The sequence below is a fragment of the Panthera tigris genome, chromosome E1, assembly GCF_018350195.1.
Source record: "Panthera tigris isolate Pti1 chromosome E1, P.tigris_Pti1_mat1.1, whole genome shotgun sequence".
Classification (NCBI taxonomy): Eukaryota; Metazoa; Chordata; class Mammalia; order Carnivora; family Felidae; genus Panthera; species Panthera tigris.
The window spans coordinates 42,191,715-42,210,183 of NC_056673.1; the positions used below are offsets into that span (position 1 = coordinate 42,191,715).

An 18,469-nucleotide genomic window follows, 5' to 3' on the forward strand; every position below is an offset into this window, starting at 1 on the left:
GTAAATTAGGCTCAGAAGTGGCAAAAACTAAAGACCTCAGAATCATTGAAAAATACACGAAAATTAGGGGTTTAGGGACCCTAAAATGCACACAGCATTAAAAACACAGATCCAGGAGTCAGTTATCTAGCACAGAGTGAGCACATATAAGAACCATATTGTAAATTCTGGGAAATAGCAACAAGACAGGGCTTCTGAATTTAGGTTTTTATGACATTTAGGTTTATTAAGACCTAAAGGTGGGTGCCTGGTTGACTCAGTCGATGGAGCTTGTGACTCTTGATCTCAGGGTTGTGAGTTTGAGCCCCACGTTGGGTAGACAGATTACTTAAAAATAAAGTCTGCTGGACGGATTAAGTGTCTGACTCGGCTCAGGTCATGACCTCACAGTTCATGGGTTCAAGCTCTGCAGCGGGCTCTGTGCTGGCAGTTCAGAGTCTGCTTGAGATTCTCTCTGTCTCCTTCTCTCTTTGCCCCTCCCCCACTGTGCTCTCTCCCCCCAAAATAAATAAACTTAAAAAAAATCATCTTTACAAAAATTAACAGGGGCGCCTGGGTGGCTCAGTTGGTTAAGTGTCCAACTTCAGCTCTGGTCTGTGAGTTCGAGCCCCGCGCCAGGCTCTGTGCTGACAGCTCAGAGCCCAGAGCCTGCTTCAGATTCTGTGTCTGCCTCTCTCTCTCTGCCTCTCCCCCACTGACGCTCTGTCTCTCAAAAATAAATAAACGTTAAAAAGTAAAAATAATAATAAACTTTAAAAAAAAAAGGAAAAAGACCTAAAGATGGATTATCTCCAATTTAGTTAAAATATCTAAATATACACAAGAGATATTAATAGCAATGAGCATTTATACAGCATTTTATAGTTTTTATAAAGTGACTTCACTTAATTTACTTCATCCCCATTAACTGTGAGAAAATGAGCAGAGATTTTAATTCCCATTTATTGGACCAAAAAAAAAAATTCAGTGATGGTAACTTGTCCCTTTACTTAAAGTTAGTGGCAGAGCCAAACTCTTATCTGTATCTTATATTTCTATTTATTTATTTATTTATTTATTTATTTATTTTTTTAACGTTTATTTATTTTTTGAGACAGAGAGAGACAGAGCATGAACAGGGGAGGGGCAGAGAGAGAGGGAGACACAGAATCAAAAGCAGGCTCCAGGCTCTGAGCCATCAGCCCAGAGCCCGACGCGGGGCCCGAACCCACGGACTGCAAGATCATGACCTGAGCTGAAGTCGGACGCTTAACCGACTGAGTCACCCAGGCGCCCCTGTATCTTATATTTCTAAATGCTGCTCACACCTCCTTCACATCCTACACCAAGTACTTTTACAAAAAAACTAGACAAAAATCCCTACCTTCGAGGAACTTGGAGTGATTTGTCAATTATATATTCAGATTGATCACATACTTAATTCTAAGTATGGAAAGAATACATAAAAGTATAAAACGTAGACCCTTGCTTCAAGAAATTTTCAAGGTCTACAGCAGTTTAAAAAAGCAAGACTTGGGATACTTGGATAGCTCAGTCAGTTAAGCGCCCAACTTTTGATTTTGGCTCAGGTCATGATCTCACGGTTAGGGAGTTCAAGCTCCACCTTGGGCTCCATGCTGACAGTGTAGAGCCTGCAAGTCTTGGGGAACAGGACAATGTCTTACCTACTTTGTCCATGGTTTGCTATGCTTATTTACAGCCTCAATAGCTCAGTAAATATTTGTTGGATGTCTGTTATTGATTGAATCTTCGAGACAGGGTGAGAGATGAAAGAGTATCAGACCCCATCCATTTTTCCCACAGGCTGAACTTTTGTTTATGATTAAAAAAAAAAAAAAAAAAAAGGTCAGCGAAACCATCAAAAAGCACCTAGACAATGTAACAAAGTTTAGGTACTCCACTTCTAGGCTACACCTACTGACTAAACATTTCACGGCAAAATAAAGATTTTGAACTACATTTCATTTCAAAGCTGCCACAGGGAACCTGGGTGGCTCAGTTGGTTACACATCCAACTCTTGATCTCGGCTGGGATCGTGATCTCACAGTTCACGGGATCAAGCCCGTGTCAGGGTCCACACTGACAGAGCAGAGCCTGCTTGGGATTCTCTCTCTTCCTCTTTCTCTGCCCCTCCCCCACTTGTGCTTACTCTCTCTCTCAAAATAAAATAAAACCTAAAAAAAAAAAAAGAAAAGCTGCTAGAAGGTTATAAAACAATTTCAAGAACCAAATCTAATCCAACTTCCACAAAATACAACTATCATTCACTGTTGCTTTATTCCAATTTAAATACATCCTCTGCCTCTATAATAAGCAATGCTCCATAATATCTCTCATCAACAGGTCTTTGTATTGTTCCCTTCAGACACCTTATCAACATATCTTTTCCACCTTAAGTCTTTTTTTTGTTTTTAACAATTTTTTTAATGTTTTCTTAAATTTATTTTTGGGAGAGAGAGGGGCAGAGAGAAAAAGAGAGGTAGACACAGAATCCAAAGGAGGCTCCATGCTCTGAGCCGTCCACGCAGAGCCTGACGTGGCGCTCGAACCCACAAACCACGAAACCATGACCTGACCCGAAGTCGGACGCTCAACTGACTGAGCCACCCAGGCAACCCTAAGTCTTTTTTTTTTTTCTAAACCACTAGCAATCACTTATCTGCCATACACAATAAAAGTCCTTTTTAAAGTTCTTTTCTAACTTTTGAAATATTTTATTTATTATTTTTTTTTTAATTTTTTTTTTCAACGTTTTTTATTTATTTTTGGGACAGAGAGAGACAGAGCATGAACGGGGGAGGGGCAGAGAGAGAGGGAGACACAGAATCTGAAGCAGGCTCCAGGCTCCGAGCCATCAGCCCAGAGCCTGACGCGGGGCTCGAACTCACGGACCGCGAGATCGTGACCTGGCTGAAGTCGGACGCTTAACCGACTGCGCCATCCAGGCGCCCCTGAAATATTTTAATACTAAGGGAGAATAAATGGTAATAATAAATAAAATTCAAGTACAAAAATAAACCCAGTTTACAAAGTACAATTTTCTATCCTGCCACAGATAATCTCATTCTAGAGTCAGCATACCCTATTCCCCAATCTATATAGTAACAAGATAGTTGCACTGTAGCCTCCAAGGACTGACATTCTTCGTAAAAACCTTGGATGGGTTGAAATCATTTATAAACGTTAAAAAAATCTAAAGAGATGAGGCTTAAATTTTAGTGGATGGTTGCATGTTAAAGATGTTAGAGCCCTAAAAGCAAATAAAAAGGAGAACTGAAAGGATTTACAAAGCTATGAGCCCAGAAATTATATGCAGTGACTAGTCTATAAAATACTAAAAAGGCATTTTCATTTTCATCAGATCACGAGGACTTTCTTCAGTGGTTATCTATAGCAAAGGTTTGGTACAATGAAAACAATCTGTCATGAATGACCTCAACATGCCATAAATGTAGCTACATTCTAGGTCAGATCATGTGGGTATTACAGAAAGAACTATGCAAGAGAAACATGCACACTGATGAATCTAACACTAAAAAAAATAAAGAGCCATTGACAAGACAATTAAACTTGGCCTTTAATGTTGGCAACAGAATAAGGTTCCATTCTTTTCAAGAGTAAAGATACTGTACCAGCCATTCAAAACAGATGGGCCTTACACAACAATGTGGATTTAGTTAACACTACTAAACTGTTCACTTAAAAATGGTTAAGATGGTAATTTTATGTTAGTGTTTTCTATCACCATTGAAAAGAAAAAAAGGGATGGGCTTCAAATTCCCCTTATATTTTAGATGAATAAAGGACTTATGAGTTATTGAATGCTTATTATATGTCTGCAACCACGGAGATGGAGTTAAAATATGGATAAAACCTAATTCCTCTTTTCAAAGAGCTCAAAGATAAAAACAGAACCAAAATTCTAAGTATTCTTAAAATAAAATTAAATTTTTCCATCACCCTAAAACAAGTGAGTATCCAATTACTTCTCCTTTCTTAAAGCCACTCTTCCTCACTCTTCCTCTGCTAGGTGTACTTTAATACTCTGATGCTTACAAATGAAAAATTCTGGGATTCAAACAGATTTGCTAGCTCCTATGAAATGCCCCCAAATTCTACTCCCTTGTGTGCCTGAACAAAAAAAAGAATCAACAATGCTCCTGGGAATCTCTGAATAGGAGGGTAAATATAATAGAGAAAGATCAAATGCAGTCTTGAGACCATCCTCTGAGCAATCACCTGCATTCAATTCAACCCCACACTCACAACTACATAACCTACTGGGGCAAATTTTATCCTTTCAGTCCTGATTATCCGTACCCTTCTTCTGGACTCTTACAAATCCATGGGTTACACCATACAAATAAATGGCTCTTAATTATAGACAGCTCTTTGTAATCAACTGCAATGAGTTCCTGTGCCACCAGAAAACAAGTTTAAAGATAATCAAATCTTTTTCCTACCCCCCAAAATAGGTTAGTGCTTATTAATAAATACTAATTTGAAATATATTTATTAAGCATCTCCTTTGTGTCACCACTAAATAGAACTTGTAGAATTATCATTTAAAAAGCAAACGTCTTTAAAGACTAGAACATTCTGCTTAACGCCCTGACCTATCCCCTTTAACACGCACACTGGAATTGGCTAGATTCCCATTCCCATTGTGGAAATCTATTTCCAAAAATCAAAGAATCAGTCAACAGAAGCACACCTCTCCCCCAAAGATCCTCTTATATGAGACCCTCCGTGACCAGAAGTAGAAGTGCAATGATTTCCATCATTTCTGAGGCAGTGTTCACAGAACACTACCAAGAATAGTAAGTAGCTCTCGAACATGAGGGAGCTAAAAGGTAAATGAAGCTGGGTTTCCAACTAGCAAGAACTCAAAAGCAGAAATATTAGTATTTTTGTTTTTACCGGAATGATTTAAGAAAAATGAACGCAATGGAAACAAAACCATATATTTTCCAGAGCCTCAAAAGCAGAAATATTAGTATTTTGTTTTTACCCAAATGATTACTATAGTTAAAAGAAAAATTAATGCAATGGAAACTTCAAGCCATATATTTTCCAGAGCCTAATATGAACCTGAGAGAGAAATGACCTCTCTGCTCAGAGAGCCCTAGGAAACAATCCTCTGCTTTCATCTTACATTTCATATGGGTTAATTCTTCTCTCTCCTACTACATGGGTTCTGACCGTAAAGGAAAAGAGCCAGGGCAATCACCAGCTTCAGGGAGAATTCAGAAGGGCAAAAATTAAATTCTGCCACTGAATGGTTCCCTTTATAATACTGAAGCCACAATACAATATTGCTAAATGACATACCCCCATCAAAAAAAATTAAAACCAATTGAGCCATACACACACAATATGTTTGACCTGAAAGTATTCATGACACAGCAGCTTACTCTTGCAACTTATGATCTTAATAGTGACTTAAAATACAGTTACAGGAAAAATATAGACTATTCTAGGGGAGAAAAGGCAGGGGGGAAAGCCCAAACACTTTTTTCTTAAAAAGATAATATATTCAGGTATAAGATCAAATCAGAAACATTGTTTTCTTTCTTTCTTTCTTTTTGTACATTTAAAAAACTTACCCTGAAGAGATTTTCCCAATCCCTGGCCCAGCTTCCACCCATGTTTCTGGAGTAAGCGATGTCCAATATTATCCTGACAGACAGAACAGAGAGACAAACCAAAAATATTCCAATAATATATTCTTCCCTTCCTAGTGACATTTAAACAGGTGATGAGCAAGAGATAATTCTACATATATGCATGCAAAAAAGTGCTAATAATAGGGTAAATGTGCCCAATAAAAGGGGCATTAATGTAAAAAGAAATGCTGGCCAGTATTTTATATGGGAAGAACATAGGGGTGAGGGTCCTTTCTGATGGTGTGCTGGGCAACTTTTGTACATAACACTTTAAAAAGGAGAAAAAGGGGAAGGGGGAAAAGGGGGAATACATTTATGAAATTTAAAACTAACATTAAAAAGCATAAAGTCAAGGTACTTATACAATCATATCCACCACCTAGACAGCACCACTTGAAGTTTTTTTGTTTTTTTGTTTTAAAGAAAATCTACATTGTGTTTAGTTATTTTGCTTATGTGTCAGGCTTTCATGATACAAAGTAAGTTGTAAGTGTAAGACTGCCCCACCACTAGAAATGAAAACACAATCAGAGCAAAATCCAGGCTAGACTTGATTGGTTTTTTTAATATATATGTATATATATATAAAATATAAATATTTAACTAGCATGCAGCCAATATTAAACTGAAAAAACAGTGAGGTTAGTAAAACAAGAAATTAAATTGATTAAACAGAAAAATAAAATGAGCTCAAGCACAGACTGAGTGATGCATTTCAACATGTAATCTAACAAAAATGCTAAAATGTTAGAATGAAACAGGCCTAGCAATAAGTTAACAGTAAAGAACCATTAGTGCATGTAGGGGGAAAAAACCAATATACATAATGTCTCATCTTCCTAGGAGCACACCAGAAAAGGCATTTCAATGAAAACTGTACATAAAGACACCAGAAACAACAATTAATGTCAGCTTTTAAGGGTTCAAGGTCTTAGAAGTCTCTGCATATCTTTGTCCCATTCGCTTTTTACAAACGTTGTGAAATATGAAGACAAAACTAAAATAACCATTAACTACGTCAGATAAAATGCTGCTATACTCCTCCAAAGAGAAACATTTTAAAATTATAAACACAAAGTGTTCTATATGCATTAAAATGTAATTTACAGTAGTAACCTAGTTATCACCATTTGAAAATAATCTCATTATTTCCTGAAATCAATCTATAAAGCTAAAGCCATAAATCTTATTTAAAACCAAACATCTCCTATTAAACTGCTTTTTATCTTCTAGTTCCATATTCAATGATAAAATGTTCTTTAGAATTATAGAAGAAAACAATTAATTTTACTGTTATCTTTTCTGACAATAAGTTATAAGAGGAAGGTTAAGCCTTCCAACGTTCTGTTTTGAGATGGTGGGGGGACAATTTCCTTCCACAAGTTTATGACAGCAGGCAAACTGGAAAACTCAGCTGAGCAACTGATTATTCACTGATCAGGGCAGAATAAAGATCAGGATACCTTTTTAAAAACAAAAATGAGGCAAACAATAATGGAAAATTTGTTTCTAAAAAAGAAGAGGAAGAAGAAGGAGAGGAGGAGGAGGAGGAAAATAATCTGTCCCTAAAACAAAAGATACTACTGTTTTAAACATATATAGGGGCGCCCAGGTGGCAAAGTCCGTTGAGTGACTCTTGATTTTGGCTCAGGTCATCATGATCCCAGGGTCGTGGGATAGAGCCCTGAATTGGGCTCCATGCTTGGGGTTTTCTCTCCCTCTCTTCCCTCTGCCCCTCTCCCCCACTTGTGCGCGCGCTCTCTCTCTCTCTCTCTCTAAAATAAATAAATGAAACAAAAGGTCACTAGAAATTACTTTTTCCCAGGAACTGAATTAGAAAATGCCATGGTTATGTATAATCTGAGGCAGTAACTTCCTTATTACTAGACATCACAAAAACTTAAAAACAAATGATAAAGTCTTACTATAAGCAATGTTAGCAGAAAATGAAAAAGAGGACTTTATTATACTATTATGAATATAAACTTACCTGTACATAAAATCCTTACTTTATATCATAACTCTTACATCTGAAGAACTATAGGACACGGATAGCAGAATGACTCTAAGGTTATATAGTTGACTAAATTATCATTTAATCTTTTAATAGACTAATGTTATAACTCTACTTGGCACAAAGATTTAGGATATTAAACCATGCTGACAAAAATTGTCGCTCCCTTTTTTTATTTAAGAAAATTCAATCTTTGGCTAAGTGGAGATGAGACATTATGCTGACTGTGTTATATTATGAATGCACTAAAATAAACAGACAGATGAAGCAGTATGCTATTTCCAAAAGCAGTGCAAGTGGAGTGAAAGCATTTCCATACGAACCTGGCTTTAAAAACTGGGCTGTCAAAAGAACAGTTAAATGTAACACAAAGTAAGAAACTGTCCAATCACTAATGGTCGTTTTTTTTTTTTTTTGTCTTGTTTTCAATTCACTGCTTGCAATTAATGTATTTATTAAAGAAGAGTGAAAGCATAAGTAAATTCACGAGTCAAGACCAGCTGAGAGATTCAAGAGCAGCGTGTTGTGACTGACAACAGTGAAAGGAAAAGCAAATGTTAAAGGGAGAGGAAGAAAAAAGAAAACTTTAGGATTATACACATTAGCACCACTTTTACAAAACCACTCAAGATAGCTGTCACCTTCTCAAAAAAAAAAAAAAAAAAAAAAAAAAAAAAGCAAGCTGATACAAAATGGTAGTGGCATTTTTCAAACTTTAGATGAAAACTGTCCTTTAATTAACTCTACTTTCCTAAGTATGGATAAGGAATGAAATGTCAGGGTCTGTATTAAAATTAATATGCCACTTTATGTCCTTATGATTATAACAAAGGCAACAGAAACAACAGACATACCTCCCAGAACCTCTTCCCCTCACCAACCTCAGAGATTAAGTGAATGACTAATAACAGAAAATCTGGACCTTTCCTATCATTCCAGACTACCTGCTTTTGTAGGAAAAAAGGCAGCTCTGTGACTCTGCAGAAAGGGCTAGTATTCAGTATGGTCCCTTTTCCTACCAAAAAAAGAAAAAAAGTTTTATAAACACTTGTCAAAAATTCAATAGGCTTAGGGATGATGGGTAACACAAGGGAAGGCACACCAAAATACCTCACAACAAAGTACAACAAAGTAGACTTGCCTATCCCTGAAATGATCAAAATATTCACTGAACAGTCACTGTGAAAGAACAAGGGAGTCACTCATAAGCCTGTGAAAATAATAATCTACTCTGTTTGGAGTTGTGATTTTGCAAATTATTCCCATGGATGTTATTTATAACAGTAAATTGGAGTAATTTAAAGCCCAAACAGGTAATCTAGACATTATGAGGGTAACAAGAACTAAATTTACCTCTGAAGTAAATTTACTATTTAACAATTTACTATTTCAGTCACTATAGTCGTAACTAAAAAACCTTTGTTTTTTATTTTAAAATATAATTCAACCTCAAACTTTATATTTTAATTTCGTAGAACCAAAAGTAAGTAATTGAAAAAAACTTTTTAACACTGTCTGGTTTATAACTAATAAATGGGCATGACAATGACAGGCTGTTTATAAATTAAATGCACATGGAAGAACTGCAGGGAAATTCTACCCATCTTACCTACCTACCTACCTACCTATTTAAGTAAACTCTACTCCCAATGTGGGGCTTGAACTCACGACCCCAAGATCAAGATTCTCATGCTCTACCAACAGAGCATGAACAAGCCAGGTGCCCCAAGACAAATACTAATTTTAAATTAATTGATAAAGCAACTAAACTTTGCCCAAAGGAAACAGGCAAACAAACTAGTTTTCCACTTGATTCACAGAGTTCCCACAAGCTATTTGTTACTCTATGTTCTTAAGACCAAAATGGTGGCAGCGTGGCATTTTCTTTGGTTAGGCATGAAGTTCTTTAATTCTGGTCAAACCACAAAGCTGAGCTGAAAACTCAAACTTTTTTACACCTAGATTACCTCAATTGGCCTTTTTTTTTTTCCTATTCCTAAACTTAAATATATAATTAAAATGCTACATTTTTACCCTCTGTTCCCTTCTTTTACATGTGTAAGAAAGGAAAATATAATTTTTCAATGGGAAAATCTTTGAAAGCAAGAAATGTAAGTATTATAAACTATCAACATGCTAAAACACAATACCAGAAAAAACAAAAACAACAACAAAAAAAGCCTCATTATTGTTTCAGCCATTCCTCAACATTTTTACTTATTAACTATCAACTAGAAATTTTCCCAAGAAGTTTTCTCTGCTCTATAAAGCTGTATTCTGTCATAGTAACAATGATCATTTTGGCAATAGCACCACCAATCTGTACAATGGGAGCCTGCCAAAACATAGATTAAAATTTACTTTATTGTATGAGGCTGATTCCAGTTTTTATAGCAGGAAATAGAATCTTCTGTCTCCAGAGAAAACTGTATTACAATTATGTCAGTGACTGGATGAATATTAACTCCACAATGAATTTTGTTTTAGTTGACAGCCACATTCAATTTACACCATTTGCCCATTTTCAACAGTGACAAAAATGGTAGGTCTCTTGAGTGGATTGTAAGCTTTGCTGATTGTGTATTAAAGACTCTATAAGCAAAAACCAAATGCTACTAGGTGAACCCATGCAAACAACAAATTGTAAAAATTCCCGAAACAAAAAATCTATAGCTCACTACAGATGACACAATGAAGACTAGAGAGAAAAGCCATATAGTAATGCTACACCATTCAGCTCCAAGAAGCACATTATTTATAGTGCAGTCCACATATGGTCACTGCTAAATGTCAAATCAGCAGTCTTATAGTTACAGTTTGGAACTAGTGGAGTCCACAGATCTAAACAGATATGCAACATGAACTCAATTATACATATACTTCTAAATCCCAAGAGAAGCAAAGTAAACATCAGCAACTGGAGTTTGAAAACTTACATTAATTTTTAAAAACCTCTCAGTCAACCTAACAACTATAAAGACAGGATTTTATTCAGGTAGAACAAAGACCAACTAATGGCTGATGGGTAGTTTTACTTCCAACTGCAACAGTGACAACATATTTTACTATGATGTACGTGTTTTGCCTTCTGTATAGCTGTAATCATGCCCCCATCTCACCTCTCATATTGTATGACAAAGGTCATAAAAAACCATATATCATAAATCACACCAAACAGTTCTTCGAACTATGGTGGAATTCTAAAGTGAGCTTTGGCTTTAGACTTAAGTTTTGCTTTCTAAATACTTTATCGTTAAAAAATGTAGAGGATATAATGGCTGCGACCTAAAAAAATCATCAAACAGTAACTTAAAATTCACGTTCTGTAAAGTTGTTTTTCTTTTTGTAATAAGGGAAAACATTAATACTTTCCATCTTCTCTGTAATTCAGATAATCAAGTTGTCTGGCAATTCTTTCATAATTTTCTTAGAACAGTTTTATTTTTGACCAAAAATTTCATTGAAAGATATTTGGTTGACTGAAATAAAGCAGGGGAAATAAAACTTCGCAACAAAGATTATGAAATACTTTACAAATGCTGGATTTTGAGGTGTTTTCAACACTTCCTGACTGAAACTGAAATGTGGATCATCTATCTCACCAACAAGTCTAGGCTTCAGAAGTTTACTAAAGCATAATGCATTATTGAATCTTTGTACTTGAGTCTTTGTATTTCATTCCCCATCTTGCCAGTTTACAACAAATTTACCCTATTACCAAAGGAAAAGACCTTAATCCTATACTCACAATAACCCTTCACACAGGCATATTTCTTGGCACAAACCTGTGCAGAGATTTCCACGGTTACCAGCTGCTGCAGATTACCTTTGTTTAAAAAAAAAAAATGACTAGACCTTTAGCTCCTGCAGTGATCTGTAGACTCCCAAAGCTGCATATTTCCAGCCACTTTTGAGTTGCATGCTGTAGCAAAACAGTCAGCACCTCTCAATAGATATTGCTGCAGAGAAAGATTTTAATTCAGCAGAGACTCTTTCTATGTGTGAAAAGCAATGCCATTTCCCCCTAAGAACAAGAGAGCTCAATATAGCCAGCCAGTGATATAATATATATTTATTTGGTGGGAATTCCTTAGATGATAGGGTTCTTCCCTTTGGAGGGGAGGGGGAGATTGATACCGCACTACCAACTTTCACGCCAATTGTTTTAGCAAAAGTTTCCTTAAAACCTTTAAAAACTTTCAATTTGTTCCCAAGTGATTCATAAGAGAAATAAAATCCTTCCTGTCTTGTGTGTTCCACTTCTACCTAAAGCAATGTAGGCTATGAAGCTCCTCCTCCTATTACCTAAACTACCACAACGCAAATAATATTTATTTATGTTTCAGGAGTAAATTTTCATTAGAGATATAATTAATATGCATCTCTGAACATACACTTATTTATTAAAAAAAATTAAATATCCAGTCTGAGCACTATGTCATTCACTATTTTAAGTGGAGAAGATAATACGATTCAATAAATAAGGCATATTATCAATTCCACTCCTACTCTTTGAGATTCCTCAACAGTGATCACTCAGACAGTCTTCTGATAGCATTCTTTCTATGACATATGCTAGAAAAAATCCTGGACAGTGTGAGAGGAAAAATAGCATTAGTCTCACATGCCGAAGGAATGAATTTTCCAAAAACCTTAAAATACAGCCCTAAAATGCTTTAAAAATGTTAAATATTATTTACTTTAGAGCTTTTTAAAAATCTTTTGAGTATAGTAATAATGAATACTAAGCTGCAAATTTAGTCTAATTAAATTCCCTACTACTGTTGAATCAGAGTACCCATAGATTTATAGCTTATTTAAGAATATTAATCATGTACCTTGTAGATATGGTACTTGGGTCTTGCTTCTGACAACTATCTGTTCTTAAACTATGACCCAAAGAGACATTTAAATAAAATGAAAAAATTAAATTATTTTTCAAGTACAAAATGCTAGCTTAGCCAGCCTACAGACTTCATTATAAAATTCTGCCTTGTGGTAATTCCCAAGATGACACAGAACAAGGCACAAACTTCAGTGATTTTTAACTTAGCAATGTGGGCTTGGCATTTTATCCTCAAGTCAAAATACAAGATTGGGCTTTCAGCTCAAGATCAGATGTGAATTCTCCCTCTGCAGCATTATCACATGCGTCATCAATTACTGCCATGCCTAAGTCTAGCATCATGCCAGCACATTAAGACAGAAGGTACTATATGCAGTGTTCACTGGACCAGAAGAACAGAAATAAGAAGGGGAGGTGGGGGAGAAAGAAACCCTAGAGAAGAAATTAAAAAAAGGCAGACCGTGCAATACAAACCAGATCATGGCTGCTTAGCTAATATGGGCCAACTGCTGTGGAAGAAAAATGTCGAACACCCCAAGTTGTGTAAATTTCTGTAAACATCTAAACACACACACAAACACACACACAACACCAACCTAATTAGGAACATAAATATATGTTGATCCTTTACTATGTTATAGTTTTGAAAATAAAAGCTGAAGTTAAAATGTCTGTGCTCTCTAAACTGTCTTATTTTCCTGAGGGAGGAGAAGAAGCTAGTGTTTCTTAAAGAAGAAGGGAGATGTCTTCACTGCTATTAAGATTAAGACTTCCTCTTCGATCATTTTCACTCAAGTTTACCAATAACTCACTGAGACCCTAATTAAATATGTATACTTAAGCACAAATATTAAATACTGACAATACTGACAAGTTTAGACATTTTAACAATGCACTGTGTAATTTAAAAATAAAGAGCTTTTCAAAATGAAAATGATGTTCAAAAATTAAGATTTTTTTAAAAAATTAAAAGCCAGGAAAATAAATCTCCTTGTTCTATTGACTTATATCAATATCCAAAACTAAGTCATGTAAAGGGATAGAAAGAATCAGCTTTTCACAAAAACCAGACATCTCTTAAGCTACCAAATTTATCATGTTTCATAAGTGTCTGGTAAATATATTAGTCCTTAACTATTCCTAATGGAACATTTCACACGTAATTGTGCTGCCAAGGAAAGGTGTAGCTTTTAAAGGATCAAAATACATTTTACTCCTTTATTCAATTTACAAAAACACTAAACTTTAACTCGCTATCTTTAACAGAATATCAGTATGGGCCAAAATGAAATTTTCCATCAAATTCTAAGTGGTTTCTAGATCTTTCAGACTGATTTCCCAAAATATTAAATATTAGATAACATCCCAAATTCTATTTGATTACTGTAGGGCATGCAAGAAAACAGCTCTAAACTGTACTATAACTTATTAATAAGTTTAAATTCATTCACATCAAGTGTCACACGAACACTACCTAACTAACTATGACCCAAAATTAAGCACTGATCTATAGGCTTACCGATTCTATAGGCTTGTCAAGTGATGCTTGTTCAATTTCCAAATGTCCTTCTTCATACTGATCAAAGTGATTACCCTGAAAAGACAAGACTACAGTTATTTTTCAAAAGTAATAAATGCCAAAATATGAATAATCTAATCCAGCTAGGGGTTATTTTTAACTTTTCATTCTTTTTCAGTAGACAATCAAAACTGTGCCACAATTTCAGACTTTTCTAAATCTATAAAAAAAACCAATTTATTAGAAGTCTAGGCCTAGTAATAGGAATTCTCCCTTTGATAAACATTGAAATTGCTAACTAAAATACTATCAACCATTTGGGATTATCAACTCCTTATCTGACTGATGATATCATGGAGACTCCAGAATCTTAAAAATGCCTGGGTGGCTCAGTGGGTTGAGTGTCACTCTTGGTTTTGGCTCAGGTCATGATCTCACTGTTCGTGAGTTGAGCCCCACGTCGGGCTCTGTACTGACAGTGTAGAGCTTGCTTGGGATTCTCTGTCTCTGCCCCTCCTGTGCATGCTCTCTCTCTCAAAATAAATATATAAACAAACAAAAAAAAGCCATGTTTTTTAGCTTTTCATAAACAATCTTGCACTGAAGAAGATAAATCATAATAATAGAAGAATGCAAATAAAAATCTGTTATAATACTATTCAGTGGTGGTAACATTGCTTTTAAATTAAAACTGCTAAAACATTGGACTTTAAATCAAGTTGCTAACTCCCAAGTTTCAAAGAATCTAAAAACACAATCTCTTGACACAGTATTCTAAATACAGCTATTCCTCAAATGATCTGCCAAGAGAGATAAACATGTCTGTATAATGCCATATTTGACCATAAGTAAGCAGTCACTGCAACTAGAGTAAGTCAAAATAGTTCAACTGAGGATAGGAGGAGACAACTAGGAAGTTCTCTCTAATCATGGTTTTCTCTGATCTCCCTACTCTATTAGCAAATAATAGCTCATAATTTGGCTTTAAAACAGAATACCAACTTTCTGGTTCCCTTTATGTTACAAAATAGAGGGCGTGATGATTTGTAAGTCCTGAACTGACCTAAATCAAAAGAGGAAAGACTTCAGTCTAGCCTATGTTAATCCAATGTGTGGAGTGGTAGGACAACTTGAATGTTAACAAAAAGTTATTTTACTTTTTCAAGGTAAAATTTTACTTGAATAAATCTTAACCATAGAGATCCTAAACATATAATTTGCCACACTGTATCAAAACTACTAGGTTACTTATTTCCCTCATCAGACTGTAAAGTCCTTAAGAACAAGAACTAAATATTGTTTACCTCTTACAACCCTAAAACTTAACTCGGTGGCTAAACATTAGAGAACAATTAGGTGTTAAAATTGTGTGGTAGTGATGAAAAAGTTCTGGAATTAGACAGTGGTGGTGATAATGGTTGAACAACACTGTTAATATACTTAATGCCATTGAATTGTATACTTTAAAATAATTAAAATGGTAACTTGTACGTTGTATGTATCTTAGCACAATAAAAATGATAAAAATAAAATTGTGTAGTAGAGTATATCCAAAAGAAGAAAGGAGTAACAGGACAGGAATAGGTTTTCCAAAGACAAAAAGCAAATCTTAAAAATGGAGGAGCAGGCATTCCAAGAATGAGGAAAAGCAGAGGTGCCAGGGTGGCTCAGTCAGTTAAGCATCTGACTTGGTTTTGGCTCAGGTCATGACCTCACAGTTTTGTGGGTTCAAGCCCCACATTGGGGCCTGCGCTAATAGCACAGAACCTCCTTGGGATTCTCTCTCTCCCCCACCTCTCTGCACCTCCCACATTGGCACTGTCTCTATCTCTGTCAAAAAATAAATAAAACTTTTTTTAAAAATGAGGAAAAGCAATCATCAACAAATACTAAAAATGAAAAATAGGTACAATCTCTGAAAGTCTCTCTTAATCTCCAATATTTTGTCCAACAATCTCTTTAACACTTGCCTCTTATTTTAACTTCTAAAGCAACATTTAAAAGTTTAGAAACAATCACTTAATTGTTTCTACCACTACCACTATTGGTGTTAATACCAACAATAACTGGATACTATTTTGAAAGTAAATCTTTAGAGTATTAAACTTAGGACAACCATGTTTGTTTGTTTGCTTGATTTACTTATTTTTGAGAGGGCACGAAGGGGCAGAGAGAGAAAAAGAGAGGATCCCAAGCAAGCTCTACGCTGTCATTGCAGAACCCGACACGGGGCTCAAACTCACAGCTCTGAAATCAAGACCTGAGCCAAGATCAAGAGTCAGACGCTCAAGTGACTAACCCACCCAGGTGCCCCATGCTTTACAAATTGCTAAAACTAGCCGCCTAAGTTGTCAAATCATTCTGGATCTATCACACACAATACAAAACAGGATTAATAATATAGTTTGAGTCCAGAAAAAGACCCATATATTTATGAATAACTGATCTTCAACAAAGATGCAAAGACAATTCAATAGAGAAATAATAGCATTTTCAATAAATGGCATAGAATTCGGTATCCATATGCAAAAAAAAAAAAAAAAAAAGAAAAGAAATGAGCCTCAATCCATACTGCACACAATAAAAATTTTTAAAAAAATGTATCGCAGACCTAAATATAAAACCTAAAATTACAAGCTTTTCTAGAAGGAAATACATAGAAGAAAATCTTTGTAACCTTGGGCTAGACAAAGCTTTCTTAAGCTACACTGCCAAAAGCACAATCTATAAAAGAAAAAAAATGAAGAACTGGGCTGCAAGGTGCCTGGGTGGTTCAGTCAGTTAAGTGTCCAACTTTTGATCTCAGCTCAGGTCTTGCCCTCAAGGTTGTGAGTTCAAGCCCCCCAAGTGGGCTCCACACTGGGCACACAGCCTACACTTATTAAAACAAACAAACAAACAAACAAACAAACAAACAAACAAACAAAAAACCTGGGCTGGGAGAAAGTATTCACAACTCTCATATCTCATAAAGGATTTGTATTTCTAAAATATACAATAAACTTTCTAAACACAGTAATAAGAAAACCCAATTTTTCAAGTGGGCAAAGATTTAACAGACTTCACCAAAGATGATACATAGATGGCAAGTAAACACTCAACATCATTACTAAGGAAATACAAACTAAAACCACAAGATAATACCACTACACATCTATTAAAATAGCTTTTTTTTTTTTAAGTTTATTTATTTATTTTGAGAGAAAGAGAGAACACAAGCTGGGGAGGGACAGAGAGGAGAGACAGAATCCCAAGCAGGCTCCGCGCCATCAGTGCAGAGCCCAACATGGGGCTCAGACTCACAAACTGTGAGATCATGACCTGAGCTGAGATCAAGAATAAGACACTTAAGCAACTGCACCATGCAGTTGCCCCTCTATTAAAACAGCTTAAAACAACAACAACAACAACAACAAAAACAAAACAACAAGTGCTGCAGAAATTGCATGGAAACTCTCATAGGTTGTTGGTGGGGTGTAAAATGGTACAGACACTTCAGAAAACAGTTTGGCAGGTTCTTATAAAATTAAACACACATTGAACAAACAATCCATCAATTCCGTCCCCGGGTATTTGTCCACATAGAAGGAAAACCTGTGTTCACAGAAAATCCTGTCTTGTGAATGTATGGAAACCAATCAAATGTCCCTCAACTGAGAAATAGATTAAAATACTATGATACACCCATTCAATGAACCATTCCTCACCAATAAAAAGAAACTACTCATATAAGCAGTAACATTTCGAATGCATTACGCTAAGTGAAAGAAGCCATACTCAAAAGTCATTGTATAATTCCATTTATATGGCATTCTGGAATAGGCAAAACCAGAGAAAAGGAAACTGATCAGCGGTTGCCTGGAGCTATATACTGATTGCACTGGTGACTACACTATATTTTGTTAAAATTCGAAGAACTGTACACTAAAATGAATTACCCTGTATCTTAATCATACTTTTTTTTAATAAAAAAGGAAAAAGCCAATATTTCTACATCTCCCCCCTTAAAAATACTTTTTTAAGCATTAAGAAAGTTTATTTTTTTTTTAAATTTTTTTTTTCAATGTTTTTTATTTATTTTTGGGACAGAGAGAGACAGAGCATGAACGGGGGAGGGGCAGAGAGAGAGGGAGACACAGAATCGGAAGCAGGCTCCAGGCTCCGAGCCATCAGCCCAGAGCCTGACGCGGGGCTCGAACTCATGGACCGCGAGATCGTGACCTGGCTGAAGCCGGACGCTCAACCGACTGCACCACCCAGGCGCCCCAGCATTAAGAAAGTTTAAATCCTATTGTGTAAACACACGGTGATGGTTACAGGAATCTATACGTGTTTTAAAATTTATAGAACTAAACACCAAAATAGAAGTCAATATTACTGTATGACTTATTAAATAAAAATAAACTAAAAAATATGCATAGAC

General features: G+C 35.7%; 1 protein-coding gene across 7 annotated transcripts in view; it reads right to left on the reverse strand.

The window, feature by feature from the left end:
* GPATCH8 (G-patch domain containing 8) overlaps positions 1 to 18,469 on the reverse strand; it is a 100,424-nt gene that overhangs the window by 60,074 nt on the left and 21,881 nt on the right. Inside the window, exons 1-5 of one of the 7 annotated variants that reach the window (XM_042966640.1) lie at positions 14,047 to 14,127; positions 11,430 to 11,640; positions 8,626 to 8,696; positions 8,005 to 8,022; positions 5,608 to 5,680 (exon numbers count right to left, since the gene is read on the reverse strand). Coding sequence is in view for 1 of the 7 variants with exons in the window: in XM_042966639.1 (XP_042822573.1) it covers positions 5,608 to 5,680; positions 14,047 to 14,121 (148 nt within the window). In the remaining 6 variants the exon portion in view is untranslated. Of the gene's footprint in view, positions 1 to 5,607; positions 5,681 to 8,004; positions 8,023 to 8,625; positions 8,697 to 11,429; positions 11,641 to 14,046; positions 14,128 to 18,469 lie in introns of those variants that run through there. The other 6 variants (XM_042966642.1, XM_042966641.1, XM_042966643.1 and 3 more) reach the window with 6 other exon arrangements.